The 20,233-nt window shown below is 37.9% G+C and overlaps 3 protein-coding genes across 3 annotated transcripts; all 3 read right to left on the reverse strand.

Annotated features, from left to right (window-relative positions):
* Positions 1–2,392: 2,392 nt before the first annotated feature.
* LOC142982127 (uncharacterized) lies at positions 2,393–3,718 on the reverse strand. The gene is made up of 2 exons (XM_076128474.1): positions 3,608–3,718; positions 2,393–3,374 (listed from the first exon to the last, which is right to left on the reverse strand). Exons 1-2 carry the CDS (start codon positions 3,617–3,619, stop codon positions 2,493–2,495), a joined length of 894 nt encoding a protein of 297 aa, XP_075984589.1. The 5' UTR covers positions 3,620–3,718; the 3' UTR covers positions 2,393–2,492.
* A 1,704-nt stretch (positions 3,719–5,422) lies between these two features.
* On the reverse strand, positions 5,423–6,352 carry LOC142982130 (cuticle protein-like). The gene is made up of 2 exons (XM_076128477.1): positions 6,312–6,352; positions 5,423–6,089 (listed from the first exon to the last, which is right to left on the reverse strand). Exons 1-2 carry the CDS (start codon positions 6,321–6,323, stop codon positions 5,490–5,492), a joined length of 612 nt encoding a protein of 203 aa, XP_075984592.1. The 5' UTR covers positions 6,324–6,352; the 3' UTR covers positions 5,423–5,489.
* Positions 6,353–7,323: 971 nt separating this feature from the next.
* On the reverse strand, positions 7,324–8,617 carry LOC142982126 (uncharacterized). Its single transcript, XM_076128473.1, has 2 exons — positions 8,552–8,617; positions 7,324–8,332 (listed from the first exon to the last, which is right to left on the reverse strand). Exons 1-2 carry the CDS (start codon positions 8,561–8,563, stop codon positions 7,448–7,450), a joined length of 897 nt encoding a protein of 298 aa, XP_075984588.1. The 5' UTR covers positions 8,564–8,617; the 3' UTR covers positions 7,324–7,447.
* Positions 8,618–20,233: the final 11,616 nt, after the last annotated feature.

The raw sequence follows: 20,233 nt of genomic DNA on the forward strand, positions 1-20,233 counted from the left end.
TAATACCATCACACCTCTTTTATCTGAAGGATTAGGATTAGGTGAAATACATCCGTGTTTTGTAATTTTCAACTATTGTCCCATATAATAGGGGGTAAGCCCAATGCCGTATACAAGGCAGTGAGCAAGTTACGAAACGCGAGTCTATTGAGAAACTTGCAAAATAATTTCTAATTTTCAATTGCAATACGCTTGACCAGGGAATCGAAACAAGGACCTAAAGACTAGCAGCCACATACCATTCAGACCACGATCTCATTTAAATAGTGCATTATTTTTTAGTGCATAAAAATGCAAAATAATTACCTAGTTGCGTGAATAACGTAAGTATGTAACGTAAGTAAGTATATCTTATCTTAAAATATATTGTAGGATCAATGACGTGAGTTGTTTTTCAAATGCTCTACAACCTAGTCAAGTTACAGTAAAAATCGTTAATTGATCACTATTAAAATATTTTTACAATACCGGAACCTTCAAAAGCAGAATAAATTAGTCTCTCTTGGATAGGGATGTAACATCATCTTCTTCATCGTAACCAACTATCAGGTGAGATAGGAGACAAATGCCCAATACAATATTGTAAAAAAAAAAATCAAAACACGACAGATATTAGGGTAAGTCGCAAGTCCTAACGACTTTCTGTAAACTTATGACGTCCTACATAGAGCGAAATGGAAAAGCATAGGCAGTAGGAAAGTTTGAGGCGCCCATAGCCAGTTGCGCTCACCGGTCGGTAAACGATCTGTGGGTTAAGCAAACCTTGGCGCGGTCATTCCATAGATGGGTGACCGCATAGTGGTATTTGAGCTGGGCGTCTCCGTGCTTCGGAGGGCACGTAAAAAGTCGGTCCCGGTTGTTGTCTACTAAGATAACAGCCGTTAAGCCATGTCAAAGGCCTTCGGGCGGCTTGAACAACTTTGACACTAGGTTGACCACTAACCCTCCGATATGAATGAAGTAGGAAAGTGGACCCCGTTGTCGGGTGGGTAATAGGCTAGGACAACGTTTTCCTTAGATAAAGATAACTTTCAATTAACTGGTTCTAGCTACTGCTGTCGCCAATATGTATCGAACAACCAAACCGACTCGAAGTATTAGGTACCATTTATTCAATTATATTTGTAGAGCGAAAAAGCCAACTCAGCCTATGTATTACAGTTATGGCCTATGCCGATCTGTTAGTTCCTTCGAGTTCGATTATCACAATTGGGTAGTTAACTGGGTTAACGAAAAGTTACTAAGCCTACTCGTAAAAGGTTCACCTAAAATGCTCAGCCTAATTTTTTTTTTCGTAAATAACGAGATATAGACACTTATTTGATACCAACAATAAATCGTACTTCTATAGTAAAATGTGTTTTTGAAATACTGAGTAGCTGATTTGACTGATAGTCAGCAACCTATTGCGGGTTTCATTCAAATACATATATTTAATTTTAAGCCTAAGTTTTTAAACAAATTCATTTTAATTCCTGATACAGCTACTGCTAGCGTGTTTGAAATCATATATTTGATCGTTTTCCTCTACAATGATGTTTATTCTAATAAATTTTACGAGTTTTCATTTTATGTTTGCTGTGCCTATTGTTTTGTGTGTGTTTGTATGTTTGTTTACTGTGTCTAATGTTTTGTGTGTGTTTATGTTGTAATTTAATATATTATCATAGTTATTAAGGAATATTGTTACTAACCCAATGAGTCACTGTTACTTGAAATAAATAAATTTATTATTATATTATTATTATTATAACAGTAATTACGTAAAAATATCCTGATAGCCTGGCTTGAAGTTTTTGCCTGTTTCAAAATTGTTCGAGGGCTAAAACCTAAGGCAACTTACTAAAGAGTATTTATAGTATAATTTTTAGAAATTACCTCTATTTTTAAAAATAAATCATTGTATAATGTACTATATAACCTGGCAAATTACAGTGCACTTGAAAATGATTATATGTACCGCATTCATCCAACGTGGTGGACTCAACACCTGTTAAAAGCCTGTTTCAACAAGAGGACACTCGTGCCTAACAGCGGGACAATTTTGAAATAACTTACTTTTTATTTCAGTAATTAGCAATGATAATATCGCATTGATTTTATTATTTTTAAGCAGCTTTTCAGTCAGAAAAGCCAAACTAATTATTTTAATATTGTGTTGATGTTATTTTTTTAATCTCATTGATGTTTAGAAACATTTGTTCTGCTATGAATAGTTAAGTTGTTTATACATTTTGTTAAACTACAAAGTGTGATTTACCTCTGCCTGTGTAACATTTAATATCTATTATCTCATTAATTTTGGTTTGATCGAAAAATTATAATATTATGAATTAGGATTTGCTTACAGACACAAGGTAAAACAATAAACTAGTGTTTCAAAAGTATTTTATTTTCGCAATATATTTCGTTTCATAAAAAATAAACAAGTATAACTAGCTAGCTAGCTGTATAAACTAGTCTTTGGAGTTTCGTATATTGAATGGTCAGATCTAGCAGTCATCGAGGGTGGCGACGGCGACTGGTTCTTCGAGCTTAGCGGGCGCTGGTGCTGTGGGAACAAACTGCGCTACTTGTGTAGTGTATGCAGCTGCAGGAGCGATGTATTGAGCAGCAAATGGAGCAGCATAGGTAGCTGGCACCGGCGGACCGTACGCAGCCGCTAACGGAGCATACGCAGCAGTGTATGCTGCAGCTGGGTATCCAGTCACGAAAGGCGCAGAGTACGCGGCGGCCGCTTGCGCAGAGTATGCTGCAGCTACTTCAGCCGAGTATGCGGTCACTGGTGTTGAGTAAGCAGCTCTGTACGCGGCTACTGGAGCTCCGTATTGTGCAGCAATGACGGGAGCGGACGCGTATTGGCTGACCACAGGAGCGGCGTAGCGAGCGAACACAGGCGCTGGTGAAGCGACAGGGGTGGCCAACGCAGCGGGAGCCACGGGAGCGGTAGCGTAGCCAGTGACAACGGGCGCGGGAGCTACTGCGGCCTGAGCTACGACGGGAGCGGCTACGGGAGCAGGGACCACGGCAGGCTCAGCTACTACAGTGGGAGTACTGGCTGGCTCATTGTGGACTATAGCATTAAATCCACTGACTGCATCAGCTGTGTAGTCGACCACACGACGCGTACCGTCAGGCTGCACGAGAGAGTACTGGCCTCGCACCACATCACCATCACGCTGCTCCGACTGAGACTTGTAGTCGCCAGTAAGAGGGTCTGCTACGCCGTAGCCGAACCTGTACTGCGAGACGGTGTCGTAAGCCTCAAGCCTGGCCGCTACGACAGGAGCACCGTACTGAGTGGACACCGTCGCGACGGCAGCTGGCACTTCGTCACCGCTGGTAAATGCCAGAAGGCACGATAACACCACCAACTGTAACAAAATTATTCATTGTTATAATCCACAGTCTACTGTAGAAACTATATTACCACACGTTTCTGACTAAATGCACTCTTTGGCTTTTTGCATTTTAGATGAGAAAAAAATATTTATTTGCGGGCTTTGTAAGATTTCCGTCCTTTATATTATTTAGACTGTAATTATTCACTTTAAACACTTTCACACACTGTTTACTGCACTTCACAAGATCCAACTGCGTTCCGTACCTTGAATGCCATGTCTGTAGTTAGATGAGGTGTGTTCAGGGAAGCTTAGAGCTGTGAACTGTACCCTCAGTTTGACACTAACAGCATTTATAGTAGTTGGTGGACCGCTTGCTTCATCCCAATGGATTCTTCAAAACTAAATACATCTGCACGCACGTACGCTACGGTCGTTAAACAATGCCACTGAAATTGTTAAAACTAATATATTCATTTAAATATTGTACTAATAATGAGAAGTACATTACGTTTGTATTTCACTCATAACAGATGGACCAACATTTACGTAGAATTGAGAATGGATGGACCTCGAGTATATTCTTAGAAATATATTGTGAAAATTCTCTGTTAAAGTGTCTGTATAATATATCAGATCTGATATTTCCTTTTGAAATATAACAGGCAATTAATCATATAGAGTTCAATACCCTAGTTAATTCTTAAGGCACAAATTCGACAAGTTTTTAATATTTACCGGTATGATACTGAATTTCGGCCTCAATGACGTATCGACAGGTTTAGCCACTACCACGCCAAAGGTGTCGAATTCGAATAGAATCATCATCAGTGTAGCCTTTCTTCCAACTAGCTATATTGCAGTCGGTAGACCTTCGGTAAGACTGGTTGTCGGACCTGTAAGCTGTCAGAAGCTTAAAAGCCCTTTGACCCTCGTTACCAGTAGGTAACCACGGTCAAAGATATCTGAAAATGACAGCCGGGACCCAAAATTTAACATGCCTTCCGAAACACGGGGATCTCGGCGTATATGTATAACTAGCTGACCTGCGCAACTTCGCTTGCGTCACATAAGAATGAATGGGTCAAAATTTTGCCCGTTTTCGTAACATTTCTTACTGCTACTCTGCTCCTATTGGTCGCAGCGTGATGATATATAGCCTATAGCCTATAGCCTTCCTCGATAAATGGACAATCTAACACTGAAATAATTTTTCAAATCGGACCAGTAGTTCCTGAGATTAGCGCGTTCAAACAAACAAACAAACAAACAATCAAACAAACAAACTCTTCAGCTTTATAATATTATATATTATATTATATTATATTATATTAAGTATAGATTAGTATAGATTTGGTACCATTTACGGAACAACCTCAACTAGCACAGCTTAATCTGAGTAATTGATCCGCGCGGCTGTTGTTACTTAGGCACGAACTCCTCTCAGAGTCGGACCAAAAGTTCATTCCGGAGTTATTCTATTAAGAAATTCTCATTGATTGCCCGGAATATGAAGATCACAGTCCTCCAATTATGTTTAGTTTAATAAATAGTTACGTTTAGTAGATATTTTTATGAAGAACGTTAATCTAGTATGTGCTTGTAATTCGCAATCAAAAGAAGTTTTTGGCTATTATTGACTATTCTAGTGAAAAAGTTAGGCAAAAGGATGTTGGCAAAATATTTGAGTCCTCAAAATATGCACATGTTGCCACATACTTAACTTTTTGACTTTCAGCATTGTAACATATATTACATCCGCATTTTGAAAATTAGCATAAAATATGTTTGCGAATGATGTGGGAAATACAACATACCTAATTATTTCTTAGTAATGAGTCATCTACTATAACTAGTTGATGCAGTGCTTATGGCTTAGCTGGATGAACGTCTTCAAACCATTTGTTATCAATTTATTCTCTAATTTACAGGTATTGCTAAAATTTTATACAAAGTAAAATGTCAACAGAGTAAAATACAGGTTAATAAGTCACTTGATGCATAGGCATGTTAATTAAATAGGCAAAAGTAATTACAAATAAAATTATTTATTTGTTTGTTGTGATATAAACTAATATAATAAATAGTTATTTACAGCTTTCATAGTTTCATCATCATCGGTTTTTAAACTGACTAGATCCGATTATTTTAGTGGTGGTAGATGGGAGAAGAGTAGGCGACGGGGGCAGCGGCGTATTTGGCGTGCACAACGGGAGCAGAGTAGGCAACGGGAGCGGCGTGGACGACGGGGGCATGGTGCACCACGGGGGCGGCGGCGTAAGCGACGGGGGCGGCCACCTTGGCGACGGGGGCGACGACCTTAGCGACGTGAGCGAGGGGCTCCTTGTGCACGACGGCGTTGAAACCGTTGTGAGGGTCGGCGGTGTACTCCACAGTGCGCTTGGTGCCGTCGGGGTCGACCACGGAGTAGGAGCCCTGCACGACGTCACCGTCGCGGCTCTCGTGCTGGCTCTTGGAGTCACCGGTGAGACCGTCCTGCACGTCGTACGCGAAGCTGTACTGGGGGTGAGCGTCGTACTCCTCTACCTTGGCGACGGGGGCGACCACTTTGGCGACGGGTGCGGCGTACGCTACAGGGGCGGCGTGTACGACGGGGGCGGCGGCGTAAGCTGGGGCCGCGTGGTAAGCTGGAACTCCGTGGTAAGCTGGAGCCGCGGCGTAAGCTACGGGAGCAACCGGGGCGTATCCAGCGCTGGCGGCAGCCACCAGGCAGGCGAGGACTACAAACTGCATAAAAAATAATGTTGTTATTTTGTGATATTATGCATTGCAAAAACCAACAAAAAAAATCGCGTCGTATTAAAAGTGGATGCGTTTTTGTTTGAATATTACTTCGATTAATACACCGCTTTGCCAGGAAACAACAAAGACTAATTATAGTACATGGTACAAGCGCAGCCAAGGGGCAGACTAATCACTTGATATACAACTAAATGGCCGTTATGTTACCTTGAAAGCCATTCTAATGGATGTGGATCGATTGAGTTCTAAAGAACGTATGATATCAATTGAATAAAAGCTCGCGGCTTTATACTGCCAAATAAATGCCGCGGGCGATATTCCTCGCAAGACAGCTCTGAGCGAACCTTCACTACATGAATCATTCCGGGTGTAAATAATTAGCTTATCGGGATAAACGCTGTCAGTACTTTTTTTTAATTATTAAGATTTTAAATTTTTACTGAATTTGGCAGAAAGCTTCATGTAAGGGACGTGAATGTACGTTTAGGAAGCATAGTATGAAAGGCGTCACGCCCGTAACTTCAACAGCAAGGAAATATTTTAATCATCTGCACGTTTGGCGCAGTGGTTTAAGTCACCTCGCCGCAACAACCGTAGTGCCGCGTGTGGTGGGTTCGAATCCTACCCGGGACAAATCTTTGTGTGATGAACACGAGTATTTGTTCTGAGCCTGGTTGTCAATTTATCTACATAAGTATGTATTTAGAAATATATAAGTATGTTTATCAGTTATTTGGTTACTATAGTACAAGCTCTGCTTAGTTTGGAACCAAATGACCGTGTGTGAGTTGTCCAACAATATTTATTTATTTTATTTATTTTATTTATCTGCCAACTATATTTTTGAGATAAGTTACTTCATATGGTATAATATGATTCAAAACCTATGTGACTCAAAACCTAATATGTAAATTGCAAGAGATTAAAGATTACCTTAAATAAATAAAGGAAGGATCTACGAGGTGATCTTTTACTGTAGTTTAGTAAAATTATATTTAATTAAAGCACATAGCACTCTAGGAAAAAATAAAAGCCTAACTAGGAAAGGATCGACTTTGGAAGTAGTAAGTTAACTTTTTCAACCGCTTAAGCTTTTGATAAGCATGAGATAGACTAATATTGCATTTATTTACTCTTCTCTTCAGAAGGATTATTGTCTTATATCTTTGTGGTACCTCTTTCAAAATACGGGAAATAATAATGTTCACTAAAATTATTTTTAAAATCTCATTCTTTTATTTCATTTCGTTTCATAAAAAATAAACAAAAACAACTAATTCTATTCGTATATACAAATCAAGTCTTTAGAGGTATACAAGTTTCGTTTGATCAGAACCTGGCATTCAAGGGTATCTATATCCGGCGGCGGCGACAGGCTCTACGAGCTTAGCGGGAGCGGCGCGGAGCGTGGTGACGGGAGCGGGAGCCGCCGCTGTGGGGACCACGCGAGCTACTGGAGCGTTGGTGTACGCGGCCGCCACCGGGGCAGGGTATGCTGCGGCGAAGGGAGCGGCGTAAGCAGCGGTGTACGGTGCGCTGTACGCGGCCGCGATAGGGGTGTTGTAGGCAGCAGTGTAGGCTGCAGCGGGGTAGGCAGCAGCGAGAGGAGCGGGGTACGCGGCGGCAACCGGGGCGGGGTACCCAGCTCTGTACGCGGCAGCTACTGGAGCGGCGGCGTAACGGGCGGCTACGACGGGGGCGGATGCGTAACGGCTCACGACAGGGGCGGCGGCGTAGCGAGCGAACACAGGTGCGGGTGCGGCGACAGGAGCGGCCACCGCAGCGGGAGCCACGGGAGCGACGGCGTAGCGGGCTACAGCGGGCTGAGCCACGACAGGTGCGGCTACGGGAGCTGCGGCAATACGAGCAGGCACCACTGCGGGCTCAGCCACGACGGCGGGAGCGGCTACTAAAGGCTCGTTGCGTACAACAGCGTTGAATCCGTTGATAGGGTCAGCGGTGTAGTCGACGATGCGGCGAGTGCCATCAGCTTCCACCAGAGAGTATTGGCCCTGGACTACGTCACCATCGCGCTGCTCTGACTGGCTCTTGTAGTCTCCGGTGAGAGAGTCCTGTACATTGTAACCGTATCTGTACTGCGGCACGGGGTCGAACTCCTCGATTCTAGCTGCAACGGCAGGAGCCGTGTATGCAACGGGAGCTGCTGCGAGAGCTGCCGGGACTGCGCTGCCGTGGACAAGGGCCAGCAGGCAAGATAAAACCACCAACTGAAACAGAAATAAATATTGATATAATTGCTAATTTGAAAGAATCTCGTGTTGCTGAGCTTTTATTGAAGTCGCTCATTGTGTCAGTAATTAGATTCCTTTTTTTGTTATGCTATTGGATGTTTTCACAATTTTCTCTTTTATTTTATCACTTTCTAAATGTCACTTTCACAAACACTATTGAATACACTTTTCACAAGATCCAACTGCGTTCCGTACCTTGAATGCCATGTCTGTAGTTAGATGAGGTGTGTTCAGGGAAGCTTAGAGCTGTGAACTGTACCCTCAGTTTGACACTAACAGCATTTATAGTAGTTGGTGGACCGCTTGCTTCATCCTGGTGGCATCTCCAAATTTAAATATATTCAAGTACGCACGTACGAGGCGGACCGATGGGACAACTGGACAATGCCACGTAAACAAAGCGGCTACTTGTGCAACACACTTGGCCTATGAAACATCGCGGTCACACTGATTCTTCGCTCAATTCACCAAATAACGTGTTTTTCAGGATTCGTATTAGACATTCTTCACGGTTAGAATACTGTTAATAGTAGTGATATTGGTGAAGTGGACACATGGCTTGCATCACAATGGATGTCTTGAATATTTTCGCGTAAGTGGTGAGATCCTCGAAGGCTCAAGGCGCTCGAGGTGCTTCATGTTTATGTATCATGTGGCACTCGTGTATTGTACTGTCATTAGTCACATCGTGTGATACATTGCAGGCATAATGAAGATTATTCTGTCAAGCTTTTTCCTACGTTAAAACTCTGTACGACGCCTAGGCAAGAGGCAGTGGAAGGATGAGGTATGTTTTTTTTAATAACTGCTAACCCGGACTAAGTTATAAAGCTATGTATGTATTTATTTTACCTTTACATATACATTTTTCTTTACCTTTACATATCAATTATATATTACATTATTAATTATTAATAACCAAAGTATCAAACCCAAGTATCTGTTGTCTGCAAATAAACTCTTTACAACTAAAGACAATGTAACGCCTTAGGTTTGTACTTAGCCCACAATAACATATTCAGTCATTGAATAGATTCTAAATCAACGTTTCAAAGTTCGAAAATCGATGTTTGAAAGTTCACAACAACATAAAGCGTAAGGAACAAAACATCGTCTTAATGTGTAATTTAACAAAAACCTTCTAATACATATGTACATCCTTAGATCTTTAACTGCGAATCTACTGCATTTCGGAATCGGAACATACGGACTGTACCTAAATGCTCTGTATTAATTTCTATGGTACTGCCTGTACTAGGATAGGCAATTCTTCGCCTACAAATTAACAAATCCTTACGATCCGTACGCTTCGTACGCTCTTATTCCGGCCCAATCGACGCGCAGCTGAAGTATAAGGTCGGAGAAAAAGTCTTTTCGCGTTATAGTATGTATGAATTTGTAATAAAATCTTTTCTCTACACTAAAAAGCTCGATATTTGAGTACGTCACGAGCTCACTGAAAGAAACCTAATGAACCGTGTACTCATTTGTGAATCTCGAAGCCAAAGAGATTTTATTACAAGAACAGACATATTATAATGCGAAAAGACTTTTTCCCCGACCTAATATTTCTTGGCATCTCTTCGTAGCTCTATCTTCTTATCTAATTCATTAACTTTATCTTTGACAGTCATAAGTGTCAATATTTGTAACAAATCATTTATTAATATGATTCATTTAAATATGCAAGCATGATTGATACATCCAACAATATTTACAAACAATTAACAAGCTCATACACAATATACATATGTTATTGCACATTGGTTACAAATCACGCTAGACTTTAACATCGCTCCAGTCACTTCCAGTCCAGTGAGACGTGCACATTCGTACAGTCTGCGGCAAAAATATCTATACACTGTCACATTATCAAAAGCAATTTTATCAATGTAAATTCATAAATTACTATAGTCTATTTACTTTTAAGTAATTCTTCCCTGTCTCTAAACAATTAGCAACAATTATACTGTTATTTTTATACGAAAAATTAAGTTTACAAATGTGATAGTGTACACATGTTTTTGTCATTAACTGTACATGAACACCGACATTTAAAACAGGCTCCCCAAGTTGTTACAATTACGAAACGCTATAAACATCCTTTGCAATAAAACTAGATGAAACAAGTTTGTGTGATTGCTCCATTTCTTTGTACTTCATTGAGTTCAACAAAGGCAAGGACAACGTCGTTATTTAATTTCGCAATATCTTGTTTTAGTTGATCTTCTTGTTAATAGTCTAATCATGCTATAGGTTCGATGCAGTGTTTCACAAATTCTTTCCCAGTCAAAATAGTTTTTGTCTCTTTTTTTCCATAAATTAGCTGATAAAGCCTTAAACTATATCTTATAGGTACAACTATTTTCAAGATATATTATGTCTTAGGCTTTCGACTAACTTGAACAATCTCAACATATGTAATTAACCACTAGATGAAGAAAGACGGTTTTCTATAATATTTCAGAGAAATTAGCAATCCTTGTGCAGATAATAAATAAATATCAAAGTTTAATGTATATTACTTTTATTATTATAATTTTCCTTTTATAACGTGCAATTAAAGAATATTTTCATTTTGCAAACATGTGATCCGACTTCAACTCAAACTATTTACGTCACAAATGTCCTCATCATTTCTAAACACATAAACAATAAAAATAGCAATATTTCAGTCAGTCTGTGGTATCTTTAGTGTCACTCTCATTATCGTCTGTCTCACACATTTACATATGAATAGTTTTCACAGGTGAATGTGTGGCCACTGGCCGAGGACGGAGGGTCAGTATTTTGACTGCTAGTTAATGGTGCTATTAGACTGTGTGCCAAATTTGGAAAAACCATAACGTGTGACCTTGGTGACTATCTGTCTGTCAGGTAATAATTGCGCAAGTCTGTTGCTATGCGTGGAAAGGGGAATGTCCGGAGTGAATAAGGAACTTATACTATAGAATATTTATTTATTCTTTATTTACAATTGTTATATTAATATGTTAACAAATAGTCATCGCTTAAAACTTACTTTTTTTATATCATGACTGTTAGTAGCGATCCTTAGAATTTTACTTTTATTGTCTTTAACAGAAACACGACTTTTTAGGAGCAAATATTCTTCATCGCAACTTCTTTCAAATAAATAGACTCACAATCTATTATGTCTTAAAATATATTTACAGTTCATACTTTTTGCAAGTGAAGGACAATCGAGGCACTATTTTGATAAGTTGATTGAATTTTATGGTTCTTTTGAAATGTAGATCAAATTGATCAACTATTTGCATATCCTCTCTATACATTACCGGAACACTAATTGCACAAGTTCAATTACACTGCCAAAGTGTTATTTTATTATAATTAACTTTATCGCATATATAAGCGAAGGCGTGGCCAAATCTTTGTAATATACCATTGACATCAATTTGATCAATATAGTCTGGATTACCTTTAAATTATATTATTGCAATATCGTCTGGTAAATCAGAAGGATAGCAGTCTTATTCATATTTGTTTTATTGCATACTTAACCATAAATCAAACTGAATCTATCATGTCTCTTTGTGGACCAGCATTCACTTGTTTTTACCGATTTCTATTTCTCTTAAGTCCGGTTAAGTTATGAATCTCCTCTCACCTTAGACTGTTCTCAGTCTAACTTAGGAGTCAGTACTACAAGTCAGACCAAATCCAGTCGCTGATGTCCCTTAATTCAAATCAGCTGCGTTATTAACATTTCGATTTTAATAAAGCATATCAAATCATTAATATTTTTGACTATCCATTCTGTCTATTTCGTTCTACTTGACACTTTTTCCGTTAAAGCCGAGTGCAAATCGTATGATACAATAGCATACGTTCCTTATGCAACATGTGACGACAATTTCAATACACATTACACTGATTATCAAGCTAATTTCCTTGAACTACCCTCGGCCCAGTGGCGAGCTCATGAAAATGCGCGCGACGACGCCATTTTCCCGCGGTGGGCACGCGCGTCCTTCACAAGGTTGCCAACAGTTGCGCAACGTGACGCGCAGTGGCCTGCCAACGAAGACGATCGTTACTTGTGGTGTTGCTACCAGTGATAATAGCCGAATGTTTGTGATTACTCATCATGCTGTAATAAAAAGGCTTGTTGTAATTAAAATTAATTTAAACTAAGAAATATTCTAAATTTATCTCTTAAACTATCAACCGTAATTAAAATAAAAATACTGAGTAAGATGGACCACGTCCGAAGTAATTATAGTACTATAGTAACAAAGTGTTTGTGTGTGTGTCACATATCACGTGCAGACGTCTTAATTTTGTATCCCATACGAAAGAAGTGATTTTATTATCAAAAGCTCTTTACAATTTTATGTACTGACTACTCCACCTATGTACTGACCACTTCCAAAAAGTACAGCATTTTTTCGAAACATGACTAATTTGAGAAGAAGTTAAACTGCACATTACTTTTTACATTTGATTCTTGTTCATAAAATACAACAACAAACATCCAAATGCGTTAAAATCAATAAACATGTCATCGGATACATTTAGTTTAACGACTTCGACATATTCTCAACACAGTTTGATTCCCAAGCGGCTGACATTTTCAGCGGACACGACCACGCGTATAACTCGACCTTTAACGGTTTGGATTTAGCAACATGCGTGTACTTATGTGTATCTGTAGCGGAGACGCAGGAACATACGGCGACATCGAAGTTAAGTGTCGCATATTGATGTCTGATAAAAAACCTATTAAGGTGCCTCCGGTAAGTCCAGTCGTCGGTTAAGCCCGGCTTCGTGACGATCCTGGCCTTATACCTGATTCTACTAATAAACACAGTATTAATTAAAATATATTAAAGCCCCATTATTTTGACTGCTAAGCAACCAAAAAAACTGGTCATAATTGCAATTTGTACCAAATGTACACACAATACAATTATTCCCAATATTCTAGTTCGAAGACCGTATGCTGCCTTTGGATAAATTGCTTCATTTTATCTACATTTCGACATTTGGAATATCGGAATGCCGTAATTACCCCAACGCACTAACTGTCCTAGTGCTAGGATCTTATCCGAGAATAAGAGAGGAATAAGGCATAAGTCCATCCCACAGGTCGGTAATTGTAACTAATTTAACACCAATGCAAATCTTCATAAAATATATCCTCTTAGATATTTTCAAAAAAGGGACGTCACATCAAAACCACCTCAATTCAATCAGATATGTAAAATTCACGAGTAAAGTTACAAATTGTGTGAATAAGTTACAAACTACCTAAAGAAACATGTGTTTCTAGTAGCTACGCAGCTCATTGAAACTTGATTTCATATTTTGATGCGCACTCGTTGATGTCTTTTATTGGAACTTTTTTTTTGTTCAAGTCAAATCCCGCACTATTAACAACGTGTCTTAAATTTTACAAACATACAAGAATTGAGCACAAAGTGCAATCAGATCCGAAATCAATATTTGTTGGTCATATAAAATTAGATAAATATGTGTTGCGTATGGGAATCGAACCTAATAACTACGCCGCAACGCTTAGTGACTGCCCTAACCACTACACCACAGACATCAATAAATCTCATTCAAGCGATTATTATTACTTTATATCGAAGTTTAAATAAATAAATTGGCTATAATTCATTAATTACATTAAGCCGTTATTGTGCACTTAGCTGCTATAATTTATCATTCAATGTTTTGGTGTTTGCGTTTCCGTTTCGCTCGTAGTTATTAACCTTAACGAAGGCTACAGCAACCAATAACCTTAGGAAAACAAGTATAAACTATTCAACATGAAATTTTTGCTTTCCGTTTTCAAATTTTTCTTTGAGAATGAAATGTCAACCTCCGTAGATCTGTTAGTTGATAGTACAATAAAGTTTACTTTGTTATTCCCAAAGTTGTAGGCAGAAGTGTATGAAATGCCCCTAGGTTACACTGTTTAGTGTCATACAATATGAGATAGCTTTATGCCGTATAACGGGCTACTATTTAAAAAAGGCAGAATACATCCAACAGAAATTGAAACTCAATAATTCTTTACCCGATAAGGGAATCAAACCCACATCTGTGATAAGCTCACGTCGCCTCAAGTGTACAACTTAAAACATCAAGCTATTTATAGATTTTTGTCAGACGACATGCTAATTCCTTACACTGCAAAAAACTGCTGCAAAAACTACATTCAATTCTCACCATTGATATTTGTCATAGAACATGAATAAAGAAATCAGTGGAGTCCTTGCCTCATTATAGCGTTACATATGGCGGTTAGTTCGACCTTGTTCAATGAATACGTGTCGTTTGTATGGCGGGTTTGTACTAATATTTGCATTATTTAGCTATGACAGAAATAACCCACGGTAAAATACAAGCGGCAACCGGATTTTGAATTATATTCCCTAATATAAGCAAGAATAAACACGGTGTCCTCCTCAGTCCTGTATGACAAGATGTATGGATGTGAATGAATCAAGCAAATAAAGTACTACTATAAACTAGTAAACAAAAACGTAATATTCTGTTGTTACCCAAAGTAAAATATTTTTTGCACTGTAGTATATATGAACTTGTAATAAAATCTCTTTGGCTTCAAGAATCACAAATGAGCAGGTACACGGTTCATTAGGTTTCTTTCAGTGAGCTCGTGAGGTACCCAAATATCGAGCTTTTTTGTGTAGAGAAAAGATTTTACTACAAGTTCATAAGTACATACTATAATGCGAAAAGACTTTTTCCCCGACCTAATATTTTTTCATCATGTAGAACTTTATTTTACCCATTACCAGGGCTATGGTAACAGCTGATAAGACCGCACTATACCTCTACATTCGCAAATTTTGGAAACTGGACAAAACTAACCCCAAATACTATCTTGGCTATATAAAATATCTTTGTGTCAATAATATTTAAAAACACCACATATTTTCCTTAAAATATCAATGAAACAAAACAAAAGGTCAATGTTATTTAATTTGACCCGTTAGTGTCGGACAGGAAATGAGTACTCCCGCACAATTACGACTGTACTTATTATCAAAGTTGAGCTCGGGTTAAGGACGTTCAAAATGTTACTTAATTATATAATAAGTTATATTGCTACTTAAATAACATTACGGTAAGCAATTTATGTCAACGTTTTTAAAGCAATTGAGATTTGCCAACAGCTTACAATAAGCTTTAGACTTTTGCTTCTTTGTGTATTTTTTGGTTGTGATTTGTATTTGACTAATTCATCAATTCATCACGTTTTAACAGAAGCTTACCAACTATAATTCGCATACACATGTTTAAATAACCTAGCATGACTAAAATTTCACAATTAAATTCGCTTACATTTCTTTATGTCCCAATGCTAATTGCTAACCAGCATCGGGACATAACAACATACCGTCTCTGCAAATATGTTTATAAAAGTTCCCTAGCGAGCATAATAAAACGTTTTCTCCGAATATAATACGTCTTTAAAATGTTTCTAGTATTACTTACAGGATGTTAAAAGAGAAACTAGTGGTGACGATATTAATTAGGCTTATTGGCAAAAACTTTTGATACCGATCGAATTAAAAATAGGTATTTATTCCACAGCGCTATACTTCCGCCATACTTTGTAGAGCTTTATAGAATTCTATAATAAAGTTAAGCTAAGCAGAATTCCCCATAGGAGCTGCGGATATCGCTGCATGTACCAAAAATAATATAAAACTAAAATAACTGCAGTGGCCTGACCTTCTATTACATGGGGCTGAAATTAGTAAAGGTTTGCTTTATACGCCTCAGTCTACAACTTCACTGTAAAGTCGGCCTTATTTTATGTATGTTAAAAACTACATGATTAAACAATAAACGAGACAAACGTATCGTCTGTAGAATACGTAGCGTCTACAATGTGTCGCGTCATCACGTTCTTATTTCACTTTCGTCGAAATCTGAAATTCAAATGCAGAAAATACCTTAGACAATACACTGCCTAAAAAGTACAAGTGCCTTGACTCAAATTATTGACCTGATTGGCGTTCAGGAATGCGTCACAGCGAGCCACTTGCGACAGGCGACCGCGACAACCCTGCTTTAAATTCAGACCCAATCTTATATAGCAAACGCTTTCCTTGACAATATTTCTAAGAAACTAGTGCGAGAACTGAACTAGAACATAGTACGAGGATACTAGTTACGAATTTACGATGTATTAACATATGTTGTGACTAGATGACTCGCGTGGATCTGTTTACGTTTAGTTTAAGAAAATTGAACTAGAGATTAAAAACGAGGGACAATCTTTTGTGTCCTTAATAATACCCACCGTATTACCTAACGAAAAATTAAGTAAAGAAAAATTAAATTAATTAATTAACTATACTTTTAAAGTTTAGTTAGTACTTAATATATTATATACATAATATGGTATAAATAGTAACCATATTAAATGTACTGCATATTTTATTTTGACCCGTGATGGTATAAAGTATTTTGGACAAAAACTTTAATTAGATTAATTTTTACTTATTTTTTATAGGGATCAACTGTTAAGAAACCATAGCCTCTTTTTAACACCAGGCAAAAACTTTTCAAAATCAGTAGCTACTGTGGTGTAACCGTGAAAGCGTTACAGACAGACAGTTTCATATTTGTAGTACTTCTATTAGTATGTATGTATAGTGTGTGTAAGGTTGACAGCTGACGTGGTCTACGTGACGAAGAAAGTAATAGCCTGCTTGAAGATTTATCAAGACATTTAATGTGCGTTGATATCTTTATATGGAGAGAATATTTTTAGCGTTTTATTTGTTGTAAACGCACGTGCTTTTGTAAATGCTACTGTATTCTACATAACTTATGTGGTTTTGCACAACGAGGTTAAATTAGATCAAATATTATCATGCCATTGTATCATTTGTCGCAATATGCTTTGGGTTTCTACAGCGTTAATAATAAGTTTACTATAGACCAGTATTTTTTGTTATATTACTGGCGTTTCTCAATAACCATAGGATTAAAGCTATAAATTCCAAAAACAACAATGTTACATACAAGTGGTCACTAAACGATCACAATAATCTATATTCGAATAACCGATAATCATAATCATCATTACTAAGTTCTATCTAAACTGAGTTATTTCACAAACAACATCGTGTCAAAAGATCGTATTTTTTTGTCACTCAAAGGCAAGGAAAGTAACTTTTAAACATTCTTTCACCATTTTCTTTCCATTTAACAAACAACAAGCATACAAAATATATCTTCACAGTTGCTCATTACTATTAATCGGTCCAATACATTCTCATTAATGGCACATTAAAGCTACTGAATGGGAATACCATGACATCACTAGCCAACATCACGAGGTGACGATACCAATTACAAGTAGAGCAATGAATATATTTATTTAACAGCTGCTTACTCTTTTAAATATGTAAACTAAGTAGCTACAATTGCACCATTTAGCACGTGTGTACAATGCTTAAAATGTTCGGTATATTAAGCTGGGTATTCACTGGCGAACCGTAACCGTTAACTGGACTGATACCAACAGACATAGCGAACGGTGTTCGCGAACCTTTTGCGGACGGTTCATGTCGAGCTGACCATTTCTAAGTACTCATTTGTAACCAGTAAAGTCTACGCTGGAGGAGTCGAGATTAAGCCGTGCAAAAATTCGCCCGCGACCGCGCTTCTAAAAGGAATTCGGTCGGCTCATGCTCTGAGCTGCTCTGAGCTGAGGGTAGACCGACCTAAAAATTGCATCACTTTAAGCGTTGCTATAATCAAAAACCTTGTAAGAGTTTTGCAAACCTGCAACGACCGCTGGACAGGGGCGCAGGGGTCCTTTAAAACATTTATTCATACATTAGAACTTTGTTCCGGCATCACGATACTACAGTTACAACTCGCTCATGTGTACCCGGCTTTATGAATAAGTAGAGTTGCAGTGAGTTGTGTCATAGTACACGATCTGTATCAATCGCTAGATGAAGCATACAAAGTGCAAGGTTTACAAAACTGAGTACGATATAACAGAAAGTTTCTGTTCATGCATATCGGGACAATGATGGAGATAGCTAAAGAAACGGTCTTTGATAAAAGTGGATTTGGGAACACTATACATAATACATATTATTATATTATCAGTATTTATTTCCAGTCTTCTTCAAGATGTGAATCGACAAGGAAGAAAGGTGAATAAAGTTTTAAACAGTTTTTTACTTATCAACTTGCGTAAATACTTGTGTTCATCAGCCATTTACATGCGTACTTAAATGCATCTTGTTTACGAATGTTTTCATTGTACTAACAAAAAAAGGGGAAAGAATATCCTTTCACAGACACAGAATTTTCTCTAATGACTCTAAAAAACGTAACTCTAAAGTATGTCAATTTTGTGAATCTCATAAAGACAGAATTGTTAGCAACCCTTTAAGTTGACATGCACGTCTCATCATACTTGATACTTAACCGGTGGTTTGAGTAACTCTAACGATTTCAAATGCTCTGTAAAACAACTCATGAAATAGCATAATTCGTATTTGCAACTGCACTATATGTTACAACAGCTAAGTAATACAGATCCGTTTAATTAATCTCATAGAGCATAACGACAGTGATTAGTAGGTACTAGTTGTGGTACTAGGTACTAAGTACGTTATGGGCGCAGGGGTCGTGCTCCGGACGTTGCGTCAAGCGCGTGACATGCCCGACAAAGCTTGAGGAATTACATAAGTAGACCAGAGAGTACAGTTATAGGCTCTTACACGTACGAGTACACAAACCAGCGTTTGAAGACTTATTCTTATACAATTTGGGATTCAATATTTAACTTTTGTGTAACTAAAGTGGGACTAAATTGCAAGCAAGCATATTTCGTCTAGTATTTTGTGAAAACAAAATCAGAAAGTACCTCAAAAGAATGGCACTGAGAGTATAAAATTTTTGTTGGATTAAATAACTATGTTGTATAAATTTAGGAGAGAAACACCAATAGTCAATTTGGTTTTTATTTTACTGTAATTGTTTTTTTTTTATTCTTAGAATTATCTATGATACATTTTGAATTGATAAAGTCGAATAAAACGATGTAAACAGACTGTATTAAATGAGAAAAGTGAGTTTGAAAGTATAACCGTGCATATTTTTGCACGTGGCTGTAGACGGTGCAACCATGCAACTAGCTCACGATGTTGTGAAGCGAACACATGATACGAGTCAGCCAAGTCACAGCAAATACTAGGTCTTTTTACTAGACTGCAAAATATGCGCTAGTTAACTTTGTATATAAAAAGATAAAAATAAAAAAGATAAAAAGTTTTATTTCCAGAAAAAGTACAAAGTTACATAAGATTAACAATAGGTCCCAAACTAGGCTAGGCCTGTATCTTGGGCACCTGTACACAAATAAACTGTCAAAATAAAATAAAAATCATTATCATAAGTATGTTATGTAAACTTAAGAATAAACAAAATAAAACGTTACAGCAAGTATTTCGTCAAGGTAAGTATAGTATACATTATTAATACACTGTGTGTGTGTGTATATGTTTGTGTGTGTGTGTGTGTGTGTGTGTGTGTGTGTGTGTGTGTGTGTGTGTGTGAGTGTGTGCGTGTGTGCGTGTGTGCGTGTGTGTGTGTGTGTGTGTGTGTGTGTGTGTGTGTGTGTGTGCGTGTGTGCGTGCATGTTCGTGTGCTCTATTTAATTACAGTTACAAAATCTTCCGCGTCATCGTACGATGTTTGTAGTAGGTTGGCTTTAAGTTCCTTTTTTGCTTTAGGTCTTTCAAAATTATGAATGTTGAATTTCGTTTTCTGTTTGTTATATACATGTGTGTGAAGAAAGTTTGGTAACCTTTGTGCGAAAGAGGAGTGTACGGGAACTGG

The sequence above is a fragment of the Anticarsia gemmatalis genome, chromosome 21, assembly GCF_050436995.1.
Source record: "Anticarsia gemmatalis isolate Benzon Research Colony breed Stoneville strain chromosome 21, ilAntGemm2 primary, whole genome shotgun sequence".
NCBI lineage: Eukaryota > Metazoa > Arthropoda > Insecta > Lepidoptera > Erebidae > Anticarsia > Anticarsia gemmatalis.